This window comes from Tupaia chinensis, unplaced genomic scaffold (genome assembly GCF_000334495.1).
Source record: "Tupaia chinensis unplaced genomic scaffold, TupChi_1.0 Scaffold000208_1, whole genome shotgun sequence".
NCBI lineage: Eukaryota > Metazoa > Chordata > Mammalia > Scandentia > Tupaiidae > Tupaia > Tupaia belangeri.
This window is the reverse complement of record NW_006159683.1, coordinates 3,324,550-3,340,794: the sequence shown is the minus strand read 5'-3', so window position 1 is coordinate 3,340,794 and position 16,245 is coordinate 3,324,550. Positions and strand designations below refer to the sequence as shown.

Sequence of the window (16,245 nt, the reverse complement as noted above, 5' to 3'; positions counted from 1 at the left end):
ATTCTTGCCAAGAGAATCAATGTGCGTATTGAGCATATTAAGCATTCTAAGAGCAGAGATAGCTTCCTAAAACGTGTGAAGGAAAATGACCAGAAAAAGAAAGAAGCCAAAGAGAAAGGTACCTGGGTTCAACTAAAGCACCAGCCTGCTCCACCCAGAGAAACACACTTTGTGAGAACCAATGGAAAGGAGCCTGAGCTACTGGAACCTATTCCCTATGAATTCATGGCATGATGGGTGTTAAAAATAAACTAATCGGGACCAGCAGTTAGTGTTAATGGCTATGTCGCTGGACTCCCATGTAGCCGACCACGGTTGGAGTCCCAGACCCAGTGGCTTAAACTCATGCTGGGCGCATGTGCATGTGTGCCCAAGATCCCCAGAGAATGGAGGAGAAAGGATTGTGGCGTGGCCATCCACCCTCGGGGGTGATTTCTTGCTTTCTATCTCTCTGTTTCTGTCTGTTTTCCTGGTGAGCGCACACGCTCTATAGCAAAAATAAATAAATAAATAAATAAATAAATAAAAGAAATAGAGAAAGGATGCAGCATGACCATGCCTCAATGTGGGGATGCTTTCTCCTTTGCTCTGTCTCATGCATGCACCCTCTGGCAAATTAAAATAGATATTTAACCCATACGAGGCCTCTCAAAAAATGCATTTAACAAAAAAGCCAAAATAAAAATGTTCAGTTACTATAATCTAGTAACAGAATTTAAACTCACTGAAGTGCACCCAAATACAATTTGTTAAAGTATCAAGCTGAGCTTTCACAGATCTTTATTTTATTATTTTTAAAAAATTTTTAAATTATTTTATTTATTCACTCATTTATTTTAATCTGACCAGAAAGAGACAGACAGAGAAAGAGAGAGAGAGAGAAAGGAAGCCACCAAGTCTGGGATTCGAACCATGGTTGGCCATGTGGGAGTGTCTAGCGCCTTAACCACCTGCTGGCCCCACAGATCATCTTTTATAGTACAAGAGTATCATGAAGTCTAGTAGACTGAGTAGGTGCTCCATCCTTTCATACCCCAGACTCTTATTTAAACTGCTTCCCTGCCAATAAAAAATGTATTCCCCTAAAGCAAAATGCACTTCAAAAAGTTCATGAAAAAAATGAAATTAAAGTAACAGTTTATTTTGATGCAAAAAATTGGGAAATCCAGGTACAGTTTTTCATGATATGTATTTTCAGGAACTTTTTAAAAAGAATAATTATTTATTTTATTTATTCATTCATTTATTTTTTAATTTGACTAGAGAGAGACAGAGGGCGAGAGTGAGAGAGAGAGGAAGTGAGAAAGCAAGCCACCAGATTCAGGACTCAAACCCTGGTCGGCCCTGTGGGAGTGTCCAGCACCTTAATCACCATGCCACCCGCCGGTCCACTATTTTCAGGAACTTTTTAAAGTCCCCTCATATTTCTTCATAACAACATTTCTGAATTAATCACTACTACAAAGTTTAAGACGTAGAGTTGTATTACTGAACTACTAACATTCCTAACAAGGATGCCACAGTTTATAGCCAGTGGATGTCTATGAAAAAAGTAAAACTGGTTACACATTTTTGGCTCTGATTCTCCACGCAGGCAGGCGTACCCAAAATTTCTAGATCAAGGTTTTCAGTATAGAGAGAATATTGTTTCACTGTTGTCTATACTAACTTATATACTGCCTATTATATAAGAAACAAAAAACATATTTGTTGAGATCTATAGTAATGAATAAGTGAATCCATGAATGATATTTAATGAATGCCTACTACAGACAAGGTAATGTTTCTCAAGTGAACTACCCATTGGTATAAAATACTCAGTACAGGCAAATTCTCAAAAGCTAATATTCAAGTTGTAATGACAGCATATTTTTTGAGACAAAAGAAAGTAAAGGCCTAAATTTTCTTTACTGTCCAAATTTCTTAAAGTGTATTTGCACCTTCAGCAATGTTCTAATTAAAGAGAAAATGATAAATATAACCAGTGAACTTAGGAAGTAAAAAGTCTTACTACTCATTTTTGTAAAGATTTCCCAGAAAATAATTTCATTTCACCCCAAACTCACTTACAAACAGGGAGGTATTTGGTGAGCATCGCACCCACGTTTCTGTGTCCTCCTTTCTCCTCTTCACCTTGGGTCAGACAATTTATGCAATTACGCTTTCTTCCCAACAGTCTATTGTCTCTATACTGTATTTTCTAAACCTTGAGATACAGCTTCAAAATTTATGAAATCTGCTAAAAAGGCACATAAAGAAAAAAAAAAATTACCAACCACTTGATAAAGGGATGTAACTAAAACACCAAGAGCAGCAAACACCATTCCCAGGAAATTAAACTTCACATCGTAATAAGAATTTAGGATTACACCTACAGTTATAGGAATCTGTAAAGAAAAAGAGGTAAATGTAGTTCAGATTAAGTTCAAGAGACATCAATTTAGTATTCCTTTCACAATGTCTTATAAGGCTAATCATAAACACATAACTGGGAAACATGGACCTGTATAAATGTTTTCCCCCCCTCATTTGGGAAGTCTGGTTCTTAATCCTATTTCCTAAACACATGACATTCTATTAATAGATTGATAGTCATAAATCCTGTTTAAACTTCCGGTAAAATAATGAGTTAATGTGCATTGCATTTTTCAAGAAAAGACCACAAGCACGGTAAAGTGAGTAAATGGACCCCAATCAACATATAAGCATAGATAAAAATGTAACAGCAAAAACATTAAAATCTTACATATTGTAAGTTACTTGGTGCTGGAAAATCACTCTCGTGATTTTAAAGATCTTTCATTTAAAGATGCCAGCACCTCTGCAGTACTTGCTGCATATATTCTGAGACTTAACATTTCATGCTCAACCTTTTCACGGGTACCATACATGGTCTGACTCCCTCGGGGGGTGGAGAGCTGTTTTTCAGGTTGAGCTTCTGCAGATACTCTGATAAAACGGATTGCACCACCCAATATGCTTTTCCTTTCTGATCATAGCATTTAGAGATTTTCATCAAACAGTTGTTAAAGCACACCCTCCTGTGGTAAGGAGCGCCAGAGAAAGCCAGGATGGCTTTCTTTCCCACTCCCCAAAATAAGCCTGACGTTCGTACGCTCACGGATGGCTTATTTGTGAATTTCGGAGCGTGGCGCAAAGCTAAACAACGTGCATTCAAATTTCCCGGGATGTGGCTGAGTGACGCGCGAAGAAGCTGAAGCTACTCACCAGCGTGAGCTGTATTCTGGCGGAGAAGCTTTTCTGGTAGCAGAAGGTTTGGATGGCTATGATCACTGGCGTGGTCATGGCCTTGGCCAGCTGATAGGTACCTATGGTGTTGTTCTGCAGAGACAGGTTGGTGAAGACCACAAAGCCACAGAAGCTGAGGGCCAGGAGAAGGAGCTTGGAGGGCGGCAGACTTTTGGGGGCAAAGATGTCCAGCTTCTGGCAGATGTACAAGCCCAGCCAGGTGACCACGAAGTGCACCAGGGTCAGGCTCATGTTGGGGAAGCCGTGGTGCACATAGATCCATTTGTTGAGGAACACGATGCAGATGGACACTAGCAGGTTGAACAGGAGCCCGGCGGCGATTCGCCCGTTGCCCCGCACTCGGTCCGCCAGCGATGCCATGATCCGCCTCGCCCGCGCCCCCGCCACTCCAGAGAAGCCAGGGCAGTGAAGCCTTCGAGAGGGACGCCCGGCCTCTCCTTCCCGTCCACCGCTGCGTCCGCCCAGACGCCCGCCTCACCGTCGGGCTGGGTAGAGGCACGCAACGGCCGGATCCCGGGCGGGCAGCAGCCTTTGCGGCGCACACATGTTCCGCCTCCGATGGAACCCCGCGCCCCGTCCCGCGCCCCGCCCCATCGCCGCCTGCGGCCACGTGACTCCGGGCACCCCCGCTTCCGCCTGGAGCGGTCCGCGGCGCCGCGTGCTTCCGCGCCGGCGCGTTGGCGCTGCGCCGGCGGCCGCTCCTGGGCTCTCGGTCCTCTGCGGGTGTTGCCCAACCCGGTGCCGGACGCCCCTCGACGTTTATTTCCAGGGTGTTACTGACCCAACTTGCTAGTTAGGTTGTAGAGTGAGCTGTGCGATTTTAGGTATGAGACTGATGTCGCCAAGGAGGGGACATATTACTTATTGAACGCCTTTTTCTTAACAGTTGACTTCTTTTGCCTACTCAGTTCATAGCCTCCTTTGGATTACAGATTTGGGGCTGGTCATCTCAGCATGGAAGATTATTATATTATCATTCCTCTTCCCTTTTTTTGGGGGGGAGGGGGTTGCTATAGAGCGCGTGCGCTTGCCAGAAAGACAGAGACAGAGAGACAGAAAATGAGAAATCTACCCCCAGGGGGATGGACGCACCTCAATCCCTTCTCCTCCATTCTCTTCTCGGGATCTTGGGCACGCACACACACGCGCCCAGTGTGTTTAAGCCACAGGGTCTGGGACTTGAACCCAGCGACATAACCATTACGCTAACTGCTGGTCCTTCAGTCCACTTTTTCTAATACTTGAAAATAGTTAAAATATGACCGCTGAAATTTGAGTTAAGAGATAAAAATTGTTAGCGGATTCTAACTGCCTGTTGAGTTACATTTACTAATTCTGTCATTCAAAGCCTTCCTGACTCTAACCCCATCTTTGATATTCATTCAGTTAGTTTCCCACAGTCCTGCAGACTGTTCCAGGCTGATTTAACTGGTTAAGTGGCCAACTCTACTTCCTTCACTAAAGCACAAGAGTTTTAGTCCTAATTACAGTCACTGAAATATGATTATTTTCAATTACAAATGTCAAAAAGGTGATCATGGGTGTTAAATTGCAGCTGGAATGGAATAAGAGTAAGATTCTAGTCCAAATCTTTTGGCTCCACAGTCCACTTTCTGCCCTCATTATTATGGGAAATTTCAAATTTAGGCAGTTAAAATAATGATCCCGTTAGTACTTATCACATATTTTCAATATTGTCTTTCTTTTTATTTTTTAAATTTACCAGAGGGTGTGTGTGTTGTGGGGGTGAAAATGGGATGGAAGGAGAGGATAGGAGGGGGCCCTATCCATGGAAGAAGATAATGCCACAGTTCCTTCTCTTCCATGTCTCCCTTTTTGGGGTTTTGGGCATGCACACATGCAGCTGGCATGTTTTTCAACCACCAGGTCCAGGACTAAAACCATAGTCATGTGGGATCCAGCCAACTTAACCACCATGCCACCAGCTGGCCCTTGACACTGCCATTCTTGTTTCACATATAGTTCAAACGCTCACATATACCTCAAACGCTCCCCACTATTCATTCACAATACTATTATTGCATCTAAGAAAAAATACACACACACATATACACACACACACACAAACACAGAGTTTTTTTGCCTTCAGTGCACTGAAGAAGCAAAGAGACAGTGAGAAGGAATGTGAGAAATTACCCCCCAGGGGGATGGCCATGCCACAGTCCCTTTTCCTCCTGGGATTTTGGGCATGCACACGCATGTGCCCAGAATGAGTTTTAACCTGCTGGGTCTGGGACTCAAACTGCTGTTGGCCGTGTAGGAATCTAGTGTCTTAACCACCATACCACCTGCTAGCTCTAAAAAAAGTAATGTTAGTTCAGTAAAACCAACTAACAATGCCTTTTCTTGCTAAGATCTACACAGGAATTGTGTTAAATCTGTATATTAACTTGACATCCTTACTATTTTGACTCTTACAGTTAATGAACATGGTGTATGCCTCTTTGTTTATTTTATTATTTTTGGTTTGTTTCATGAGTATTCTAGTTTTCAGTATACAAATCCTATATGTTTGTTAGATTTACACTTTCATATCAGTTCATATGGCTCAACCTTATTTAAAATTTTTTTCTTTATTCATATGTGAATGCACATTGTTTAGCCTTGCATGCTTTTCCCCATGATTCCAAAGTTAATAAATGAGTCATCCATGATCATATGAACTTCAGGTTTATTTTGGGGAGTGGGAAAGAAAGCCATTCTGGCTTTCTATGGGGCTCTTAGCACAGAAGGGTGTGTTTTAGTAACTACTGTTGGATGAAAAATCTCTAAATGCTATGATCAGAAAGGAAAGGCATTTAAGGTGGTGCAATCCATCATATCAGAGTATCTGCAATGATACTCTGCATGATACTCATGACAGAGTGCACTCACACATACCAAAGAGAATGAACAAGAACAAGAGAAAAGGAGTCCACAGGGTCTGTCCACACTGTAATTCTCTCCCTCCAGTCCTTCAGTAAGTCAGCTCTTGGGCACTTACATGCCCAGAATTTCAGGTTGACCAAGCTGGGATCCGAGCCTCGGTTACCATGTCGAATCCAGCTTTTCCTGATCAGTGCGTTCTTGCTGTGCCATGGAGCCAGCTCTCTCCATCTAAAAAATATGGATGCATAGTAGGACATGAGAGAACTCCAAACAGTTCATGGAAATCTAATTAAACTGAGTTTATTTTGGTGCTAACATTTTTACAATCCACACAGTTTTTTCATAATATGCATTTTTCATGAACTCAATGAAGCCTCCTGCAATAGGAATTAAAGAGGTTTCAGTAAGTAAAATCTTCTGTCTTTGAATCACTTTAGCTAGCATAAGTAAAACTTGAGGCAGAGTCCATTGTCTATATATCTCTTTCTAAGAGCTATTAAGACAGTGTAGTAATCAGTTACTGGTACATGAGGAATAACATACCGGACTTGGAAATGAATCTACTTCCCATCTTAGAAGTTTAAAATATCAGAGTATTTATGATTACAGAAAGAAATTAGTATAGGAAATCTAATTTCCCTGTTATATAACAGAGAAACAGTCCTGGAATTTGTAAGAAATGAACTTTTCAATATAATTAGTCAATACACTCAGAGACATATCAATATGTTAAATTTTCAAAGGGCATGCGGCCGGCAGGTGGCGTGGTGGTTAAGGGCACTGGATTCCCACATGGCCAACCATGGTTTGAGTCCTGGACAATGGTGGGTTGCTTTCTCACTTTCTCTCTCTCTCTCTCTCTCTCTCTCTCTCTCTCTCTCTCTCCCTCTCTCCCCCCTTCTCTGGTCAAATTAAATAAATAAATAAAGGGACCAGCAGGTGGTGTGGTAGCTAAAGCACTGGATACTCCCACATAGCTGACCACGTTTTGAGTCCCAAACCTGGTGGATTGCTTTCTCACTTTCTCTCTCTCTCTCTGTGTGTGTCTCTGGTCAAATTAAAATAAATGAATGAATAAATAAAATTAAATTAAAAAAATTCTTAAAAATAAAGTTAAATAGAATAACTCTTTAAAAAATTTTTTTCAAAGTGCAATAAAAACATAAAATTCAAGTGTCTAAATTTTACATTTCCCTGAAATAAGACAAAAAGAAAAAGCCCAGTAATTACAAATATGCATATTTTATATAAAAATCCATTTATAATGGAAATCAGAATACAAACAGATGATGAATTATGATGGAATTTCATATCCCAATGGGTCAAATCCCTGGTCTAGAAGCATTAGAGAGGATTCCCGTAACTTCTGCAGCAATTTCCTTAGTTCTTCCTTAGAAAACACCTGATTTTTAAAAAGAGAAAAACAATTATGAGAACAAGGAAGAATTTGAATTTACAGCCTTCTAATCATTCTGATTCGCTCAATAAGAGCAAGAAATCCTCTTTAAGATTCATACTAGAGTGATTCAAAAACTTCAAAACTATTTCTCAGAGTTGGTCTATATACAGTTAACCCTTGAACAACATGGGGGGGGGGGGATTAAAGAATATTAATCTCCAAAAATCTGCATATAACTTAATGTTCAGGAAGATTCCAGACTCAAACCCAGAACTTTCCCATGAAGGTCAGCTTCACAGAACATTGTGTTACTGATCTGTCACTGTCTGGACCTGCATGTATCTTTTTTAAAAGTTTATTTTATTCATAAGAGAGAGTGAATGTGCATGCAAGGGACAGAAAAAGAAACAGAGTCAGGACTGAAAGAGAAGGGTATCCTTAACAGAGTCATATCACATGGCAAACCCCTACCCCCAGCCTTCTAGCTTGTCAGGATACTAGATACATACACAGGTGTGTTTTCAAGTTCACTTGGGATCTGAACCCATGGATGGTCTTGTGGCTTCCAATAGTGCAGTTCAGTATGTTACTGCCTAAGCCATCACCATCAGGCCACATACAACTTCTGACTCACTGAAAACTTAACTACTAAAAGCCTACTATTGACCAGAAGCCTTACTAATAATATAAACAGTTGATTAATGCAAATTACATATGTTATATATATATTATATACTATATTATTACAACAAAGTAAGCTAAAGGAAAAAAAGGTTATTGAGAAAATCATAGGGCCGTCTCCATGACCTGGTGATTAAGGCAAATGGATCCCATATGGCTGATGGCTCAGTTTGAGTCCCAGACATGGTGGCTTGAGAAAAATGTTGGGTGTGTAGTGTGCATACCCAAAATCCTGCAAGGAAGAAAAGATGGAGGAGAAGGGATTGTGGTATGATTATTCTCCATGGAGGATGCACTCTTCTGTCTCTCTCTCTGTCTCTCTGGTGAGTTTAGGAATTCTTTGGCAAAACAAAACAAAACAAATAAACAAACAAAAACCCATAAGGCAATAAAAATATGTTTACACCATTGTACTTTTTTTTTTTTTAAGTTTGCTATAGAGTATGGGAGGTTACCAAAGAGAGAGAAAGTGAGAAATAATTCCCCCAGAGGGGGTAGCTATACTACAAACCCTTCTCCTCCATTTTCCTTTCAGGATTTTGGGCACACACACAAGTGCCTGGTGTGTTTTTCAAGCTCCTGGACCCAGGACCAGGACTTGAACCACACAGTCAGACATGTGGGATCTAACCACTATGATATCTGGTAGGCCAGTACTGTATTGTTTTTCCCCAAGGTATTTTATTTTTTAAAAAGTGTACTTAATTGTACTCATGCAGTTCAAACCTGTCTTATGCAAGGTCAGCTGTACTTCTAACTGCTTATAAATACATACACATTTTTGGGAAAAAGCACAAACATTAAAACTAGACCTAACTAAAAAATGTTAACACATTTTAACAAAATTAAACACTACAGAGGGCATCAAATCACTAAAATTTAAAAGGTATTCGCTCTAGAACTTACCAGATACAGTTTGTGGCGTTCAGAGGACACCATATCTGCTAACTGGAGGCATTCCTGGTATTGACCAGTACTGTGCAATATGGTATGAAGCAGAAAACATAACATTGGCAGACAAAGCTTTCTCAGCAAAACCATTTGATGTGTTCTTTCAGGGTCTTCTTCAGCATCCTACAGACAGACATAAAGTAATCATTTGAACAACTTTGAGCTAATACCCTTACAAGAAAAAAAGTCAAGTATTGAATCAAAATCAAGACAAGCAGAAACTAAAGGGCTTTTCTAAAGCTTATCATGCCCATTAAAAATATAACCAGGCAGGATCCGCAGGTGGTGTAATAGTTATGTAGCTGGATTCCCACATAGTCGACCACAGTTCAAGTCCTGGACCTGGCGGCTTGAGACGCACGCCAGGTACGTATGTGTCCAAAATCCTGAGAAGAGCCTGGAGGAGAAGGGATTGCAGCGTGGCAATCCTTTGGGGTGATTTCTCACTTTCTGTCTCTCTGGTGAGCATATGGACTCTATAGCAAAAAATATCTCTTACAAAAAAATAAAGTAAAAAAAATATATACATATACATATACATACACATGCACACATATGTAACAAGGCAGTGTCTTCAATTATGGAATTTTGCAGACCAGATTTTACAGTATAAAGCATGAAGATTTGGGCATCTTTCAAAAAGTAGTAAATGAGTGTATGAAGAATGGCAGAAAAAAAATATACCAATAACACTACTGTTTTCTCTGTTCAAAATAAAGTACTAAATATCCAAGAATCCAGTATTTCCCGTTCTCCTTGGGTAGATTATCGGGCCTACAGAGGCAACAGTGAGCTATTCATTATTTCTGGGCCTCAATGTCTTCCTCTGATATGATTATTATCGACAGTATCCTTCTTTTCCCCCACCTCAGTTCATCCATTCTACCTATGCAAAATTTCAAGTCAAATGCTACACTTCTCAAACATCCTATCCAGATTCTTTTTTTTTTTTTTTTTTTGAGAGGTTTTTGCTATAGGGCGCGTGCGCTCGCCAGACAGATAGAGAGAGACAGAGAGACAGAAAGCAGGAAATCACCCCCCAGGGGGGATGGCCACGCCGCAATCCCTTCTCCTCCATTCTCCTCTCAGGATCTTGGGCATGCATGCACATGCGCCCGGCGTGAGTTTAAGCCACCGGGTCCGGGACTCAAACCACGGTCGACTGTGTGGGAGTCCAGCGACCTAGCCATTACGCTAACTGCTGGTCCCATATCCAGATTCTTTATGGAAACAAACATTTATTTTTCTTGAACTCCAAAAATACTTAATCTGTGCTTTTTAACTTTTTTTCTTTATGGTACTTAATAGTTTTGCAAGCGGTTCTATATGCTGAAGTTCCTCAGGTGATTAACAACAATAACAAAAAAAAAGCCCAGCCCTATCTCAGAAAAATCAAGAATTTCTGAGTGTAGAATACTGAGGGAGAGGAGAAAGCATCCTCCATGGGGGAATGGTCATACTACAGTCCATTTCCTCCCTCCTGTTGGGATTTTGAGCACACAAGACCAGCACGTTTCTTAAGCCGCCAGGTCTAGACTCTGAACTATGTGGCTGGCCATGTGGGATCCTTAACCCCTTAACCACCATGCAATGGAGCGTGTGTGTGTGTGTGTGTGTGTGTGTGTGTGTTTAAAGACAGAGAGAGGGGGAAAAGGGAAAATGCGTTCCCAGTAGCCATGCCACAATCCTTACTCCATATCTACATCCTACTAGGATTTCAAACACACACACACGTACCCAGCATATTTTTCAAGCTAAGGGGCTGGGGTTCGAACCATAGTTGGCCATGTGGGATCTGGCTCCTTTAATTGCTAGGCTACAGAGCTGGCCCCATAAACCTTTACTTTAATTCTAAAACTTTTTGACATGTCCCCATAAAATTCCATTTTAGGTCCAGAATTTTAAAATATTAGATTTTAGTGTCCTGTGTGAACATACTAAAGGTGAAGAGATAATTTATCCAGGAGTCAAACACTCCTAGCTAATATTTTCTTCTATTTTAAAAAATAATTATTTACTTAATTATATGTATTATTATTGTCTTCTGATTTGCTACAGGGTATGTGCACTACTCAGAGAGAGACAGAGAGAAAGGTAAAATGAAAAAGTTAGCTGCCAAGTCCAGGACTTAAACCACGGTCAGCCATGTGGAAGTGCAGTACCTTAACCACCACGCCACCTGCTGGCCCCTTAGCTAGTATTTTCAGTTTAGCTTAAAATACTGGATGTTTAGTTTTAACTACAAATTGTGTAAAACCCAGAGATGCTATGCAGAAACAGAACATCTGAAAAACAGATATACATTTGTGTTGTTTTTGGCTATTAAATTTACACACAGCTTACCTCTCTAACATCCACCATCCACCCTCCGTCAACAAACAACAAGACATTATACATTTTTTCCTTCACATCAGCAGTTAGGGCATCCAAATGCCCTTTCCAAATACCATAATCCATCTGCAAAACAAACAAAAGGCAGGCAAATAAATAATTTACTTGTAAAGTACAAAAAGAAATATACATACAAAACATCATTCTAAAGTAGTTGACATTTCAATCAGCCAAATATAAAAATAAGTATCAACAGACCATAGTGAAATAAAACACTGAAATACTGACTCTATAAATTAATGCTAATGTCACCTGTGGGTTTTATGTTTGGTTAATTATCTACAGAAAAGTAAGTAAATAGTTGGCTATTTTACATAACAGAACATTAATAGGAAGATCATCTGTTATAACAAGACTAGGTGTTGAGAAAAACCACCTGTTTGAAAAATGTAACATACATTTTTCAGATGCAAAAGGCATGTCCCAGATCCTCATTTGACTTACTTCATATTTCTTTTCTTTGTGTTCATGAGCCACTTTCTCAGTAAAAGTTGGTTGGGGTATCAAAGTAGGTTTCTGTGGAGCTGAATTCATATGCTTAAACCACTCATTAAAGGTTTCATGTGCTTCCTAAAATATAAAGAAAAAAAGAACAAAAACATGAAAAGTTTTAAGTTATTGTTCAACAACGCTTTTAAGATTTGTTTCTCAGAAATAATTTTTCAGCATCACAAAATAAAACTTGGGGCCAGCCCCATGGCCTAGTGGCTAAGGGAGCCAGATTTTATAGAGCCAACTGTGTAGTTGAGTTCCGGGCCCTGTGGCGTGAAAACATGCCAGGTACAGGTGTGTGGCCAAAATCCCAACAGTGAGAGAAATGGAGAAGAGACTGCAGCATCATGTGCCATATTTCCCCTCCCCATCTTCTCTCTTCCCTGAGGAGTGCACACACACTCTAGCAAATAGCAAATAAAAACAAAAAACAAAAAACTTCAATTTTGTGTTTTTGCAAAAAAAAAAAAAAATCATTGTGAATACATGTTTTGTCAAATGACAGACACTTGCAAGGAATATATATATGTGTATATATGTGAGTGTATCTATCTATACAGTGTTTTCTGCCAACTATTCCTATTTTAGCCTCCTTAATCACATATATATCTTGATATTTATCACTCTGTGATGAATGCATGTCTGTTCTTGATTAGTCCGTTAGCTTGAACAGGGAAAGAACAGAAGGCTATCCAGATTTAACCCAACTAATGGACTGTTGGGAAAGTCCTGACACATTTTTGCTCAGAAAAATAAGTCTTGACTTCTCTGTCAACCTAATACACGGCCCATGGTAACCAGTAATCACTTGATTACTGCTGAATTTGTATGAGTATGCCGTAATTTAGTCATAACAAATCTAGAATATCCTACTTTCCTCAGCTATTCCCACAAGCCAGAAAATTAGGAGTTGAGACAAGCATTCACAGAATCTTATGAAGATGTGAGTTTCAGATATCGCGCATGCTATCCAAGGTGTGAGGTGACCTTGGCTGATGAGCATTGATTACAGGATCATGCTGATGAAAACAAAGTCATGATTTCAAGCCTCTGTGGATCAGTCAGCACTATAGTCACAAAGAAGATAAGATAAATTGATCACCACTTATGGCAAAAAGTTCAGACTCTGAGAGTCGATCAGAAAAATCATCACGCAGATAGGCACGTCTGTGGTTTTCTCTACAATCTCACCAAATAAGCTCTAATGCACAAATGTTCCCTGATAGCATTGTCATCTTTTGAAGAGGACTTTCCATTCCTTGTTCCTCCCACTGATTATAGATTTCTGCTATAGAATCCTGAGGAATTTTCACAAATACTTCTTTTGCAGCTTCATGTTTTCTTGAAGCTGTGAAAAAAAGATCAAGAATTTTCAATATACATGACTTCTATGTGATGGTTTCCAAAGACGTTAAATCACTGGTTTACAACTTTCACAGAGAGCCATAACCATTTCAGGTCACAATGTACTTCTGTCAAGTCTTGGTGATCTTTCTACCTAATGGCCTTTTTTCCAGTCTCAGTGTGATGGTAGCATCAACAGATACATTAAATGCAGTAAGTTTTAGAAAACAATTACACTTTTCAAAGTCTGACAGCCTTGAGATTATAAGCAAAATTGCTTAGGACAATGAAAATTTACTCTTGAGTATGTTGTTTCAAAATACCAGGTCTGATATATAAAAGTGATTGATTTCTTTCCCTCCTAATAGAAGGGTCAGACAAAAACCAAGCCAAATTAAAGAATGTAGGTATGTGAACAAAAACTGAGAATGAATATAAAAATACAGCCTACCCAAGAATTTTCTCATTATCGCATTGCCTTGTTTCAGTGCTTCTGCTCTCTGTGCTGGGTCAAACACCAACCAGTCAATTACATCTATCTTTAAGCGATCCTCCTATTAATTTTAGCAGAAAAAAAGAAAAACATCAATTTTTTTCCTAAGATATTCTGTAAATTAGTAAATTAACTTATACCTATATTACTAGTGAACATATATTTTCCCTTCAAGTTATATAAAATTATGAAATAATCTAACTTTCCTTAGTTTATTTTCATATTTAATGCTACCAAACTTCAGGAAATTCTTACTGGACTATGAATCTGGAATTACATATGGAATGCCCTACCAACTTAACCTAGTCAATTTACTTCTTCAAGTGCTACTCTAAAATTGTTTTTTCTCAGTTATGTCTCTGTTCCCTTTTGGGGAAAAAAAAAAAAAAAAAAAGGAGTAGGTAAGCTATATAAGAACCAGTGATTAAATAAGCATCTAGAATAATTTGAAGGGCAAAAAGCCAATTATTAGATTTTTTTTTTTCCATTGAGGAAGCTTCCTTTATTATATCATTTTAAGGAATCCCTTACATGAGACCTTAAGTTTGCTGACAATTTTTATAATTTAAAAGGCCTGGATGACAAAGAAATATTGTTTAAAAAGAAAGAGACTAGCCTATTTTATGGTGGAAGTTCACTAAGGAACAACAGGAAGGACTATCAGGAGTTACACAACACTCTCATCGCCAGCCCCAAATTACCTCGGTAGTGCCAGTATCGAGGGCTGGAGCCAGATCGTGATGACTAAATTCACCATTATCTTTCTTTCGAATATTCTCAACTACAGTTTTTGTTATTGTTGCGACATCCAAATCTAAAGAATTTTTTGAAGTGATAAAAAGCAAAGATCAATCATTGATAGTAATATTCTCAAAACAGTCATAATGATGTGATAAATCTGGGATAACAATTCATTAAAAATATATGTCAAATATGAAAGGCATTATAAAAGAAAATGCTAAAATATATTTTATGCAAGTTACAGTGCAAGTTATCTTATTCCTAAACAGAACTTCACTAACGATTTTATTCCCCTTTTTCCCTCTCAAGAGAAATTAAGATATTAAAACTAGATGAACCAATGTTATAGTCAAAATGAAAATTTGCCTACAAGGCCTATAGTCAAAATTCTCAACCTTGTTTTTACCTGCTTCTTTAGCCAGCTCCAGGCAATGGTGACGCTGTTCAAATTCTGTAACACCTTCCAAAAATAATGCATACTGAGCAACAGCTAGGTCTTGAGGCAAATGACAGGTATAAAATGCTATGAGATTTGTATGTTTCTCGTTTATCAAAAGCTAAAAAAAAAGAAAAAGGTCAAAATATGTCAATGACAAAAGAAGTTCTAAGATGAATAGTGATTTTTTTTAAAAAAAAAGTTATTTATTTCTTCCATGAGAGAGACAGGTATTCCCAACAGGGTCCGCATGCCATGATCCAGCCCACACCTTACCAGCCAGGATCACAGGTATGCACATGACTAGTATGTGCTGCAAACCTGGGACCCTTTCCCATGACCCCCACACTGTGCAGTGCTGCATTACCACTGTGTCACCGCGGCTGATCTCAGCAGTGCTTTTTAAAAAAAGTTTACTTCAAAGTTTTAAATATATTTAGGAGAGATTCCTATAGACATGGATTTGTGCTGCTAATCAAAATAATTTTAAACTCCAAAATAATGTACTTACAATATCTCTTATGGATTTTGGTGACTTTCTTACCATTGGGTAATAAAAAAGTATCATTCTGATTTTTGTCTTCATTAAAATAGTTTAAAAAAATTAATTTATAGATTCTCAAGTTTACCTGTATGTAAGTCTTTAAAACTTCAATAGAAACTTCTTCCTTCATAAGAAAAAAAAGGCATATTCAATTATAACCACAACTGCTTATGTGTACCAGTAATAAAACTTCTAAAAAAAATTCTGCTAGGAAATGATTTAGGGCGTTCACCATTTTACAGAGGAATAAACTAAATAACAGGGAGGTTCACTCGCCCAGCACTGCATACTAAGGCTGCCGAGCAGAGATGTGAACTCAGGACTCCTGCTCCACAGTCCAAGCTTTCAATTGCTGTATTGTTCGCCTTCTATGTATACTCTGACCAAATTACCACTATATGTTTATAAAAGCAAAAGACAAAGGTCTAAAATCTCACACAGAACATAGTTGGTTAATTTTTTTTTTTTTTTTTGGAGAGAGTTTTCACTGTAGGGCGCGTGCGCTCGCCCGACAGACAGAGAGAGACAGAAAGCGAGAAATCACCCCCCAGGGGGGATGGTCACGCCGCAATCCCTTCTCCTCCATTCTCCTCTCAGGATCTTGGGCACGCACG

The 16,245-nt window shown here is 39.1% G+C and overlaps 2 protein-coding genes across 6 annotated transcripts in view; both read right to left on the bottom strand.

Moving 5' to 3' along the window:
- SLC35E3 (solute carrier family 35 member E3) overlaps positions 1–3,827 on the bottom strand; it is a 38,817-nt gene extending 34,990 nt beyond the window's left edge. For all 5 annotated transcript variants that reach the window (XM_027771367.1, XM_014587376.1, XM_014587378.1 and 2 more), the window contains exons 1-2: positions 3,229–3,827; positions 2,277–2,387 (exon numbers count right to left, since the gene is read on the bottom strand). In XM_027771367.1, coding sequence (XP_027627168.1) covers positions 2,277–2,387; positions 3,229–3,630 — 513 coding nt within the window. In that variant the 5' untranslated portion in view covers positions 3,631–3,827. The remainder of the gene's footprint in view (positions 1–2,276; positions 2,388–3,228) is intronic.
- Positions 3,828–5,937: 2,110 nt separating this feature from the next.
- Positions 5,938–16,245, bottom strand: part of NUP107 (nucleoporin 107) — a 48,633-nt gene continuing 38,325 nt past the window's right edge. The window contains 11 exon segments of the mRNA XM_027771366.1: positions 5,938–6,387; positions 7,444–7,561; positions 9,146–9,313; positions 11,534–11,647; positions 12,026–12,151; positions 13,265–13,314; positions 13,317–13,421; positions 13,869–13,971; positions 14,612–14,724; positions 15,058–15,208; positions 15,717–15,755. Of these exon segments, the coding sequence (XP_027627167.1) occupies positions 7,454–7,561; positions 9,146–9,313; positions 11,534–11,647; positions 12,026–12,151; positions 13,265–13,314; positions 13,317–13,421; positions 13,869–13,971; positions 14,612–14,724; positions 15,058–15,208; positions 15,717–15,755 (1,077 nt within the window). The 3' untranslated portion in view covers positions 5,938–6,387; positions 7,444–7,453.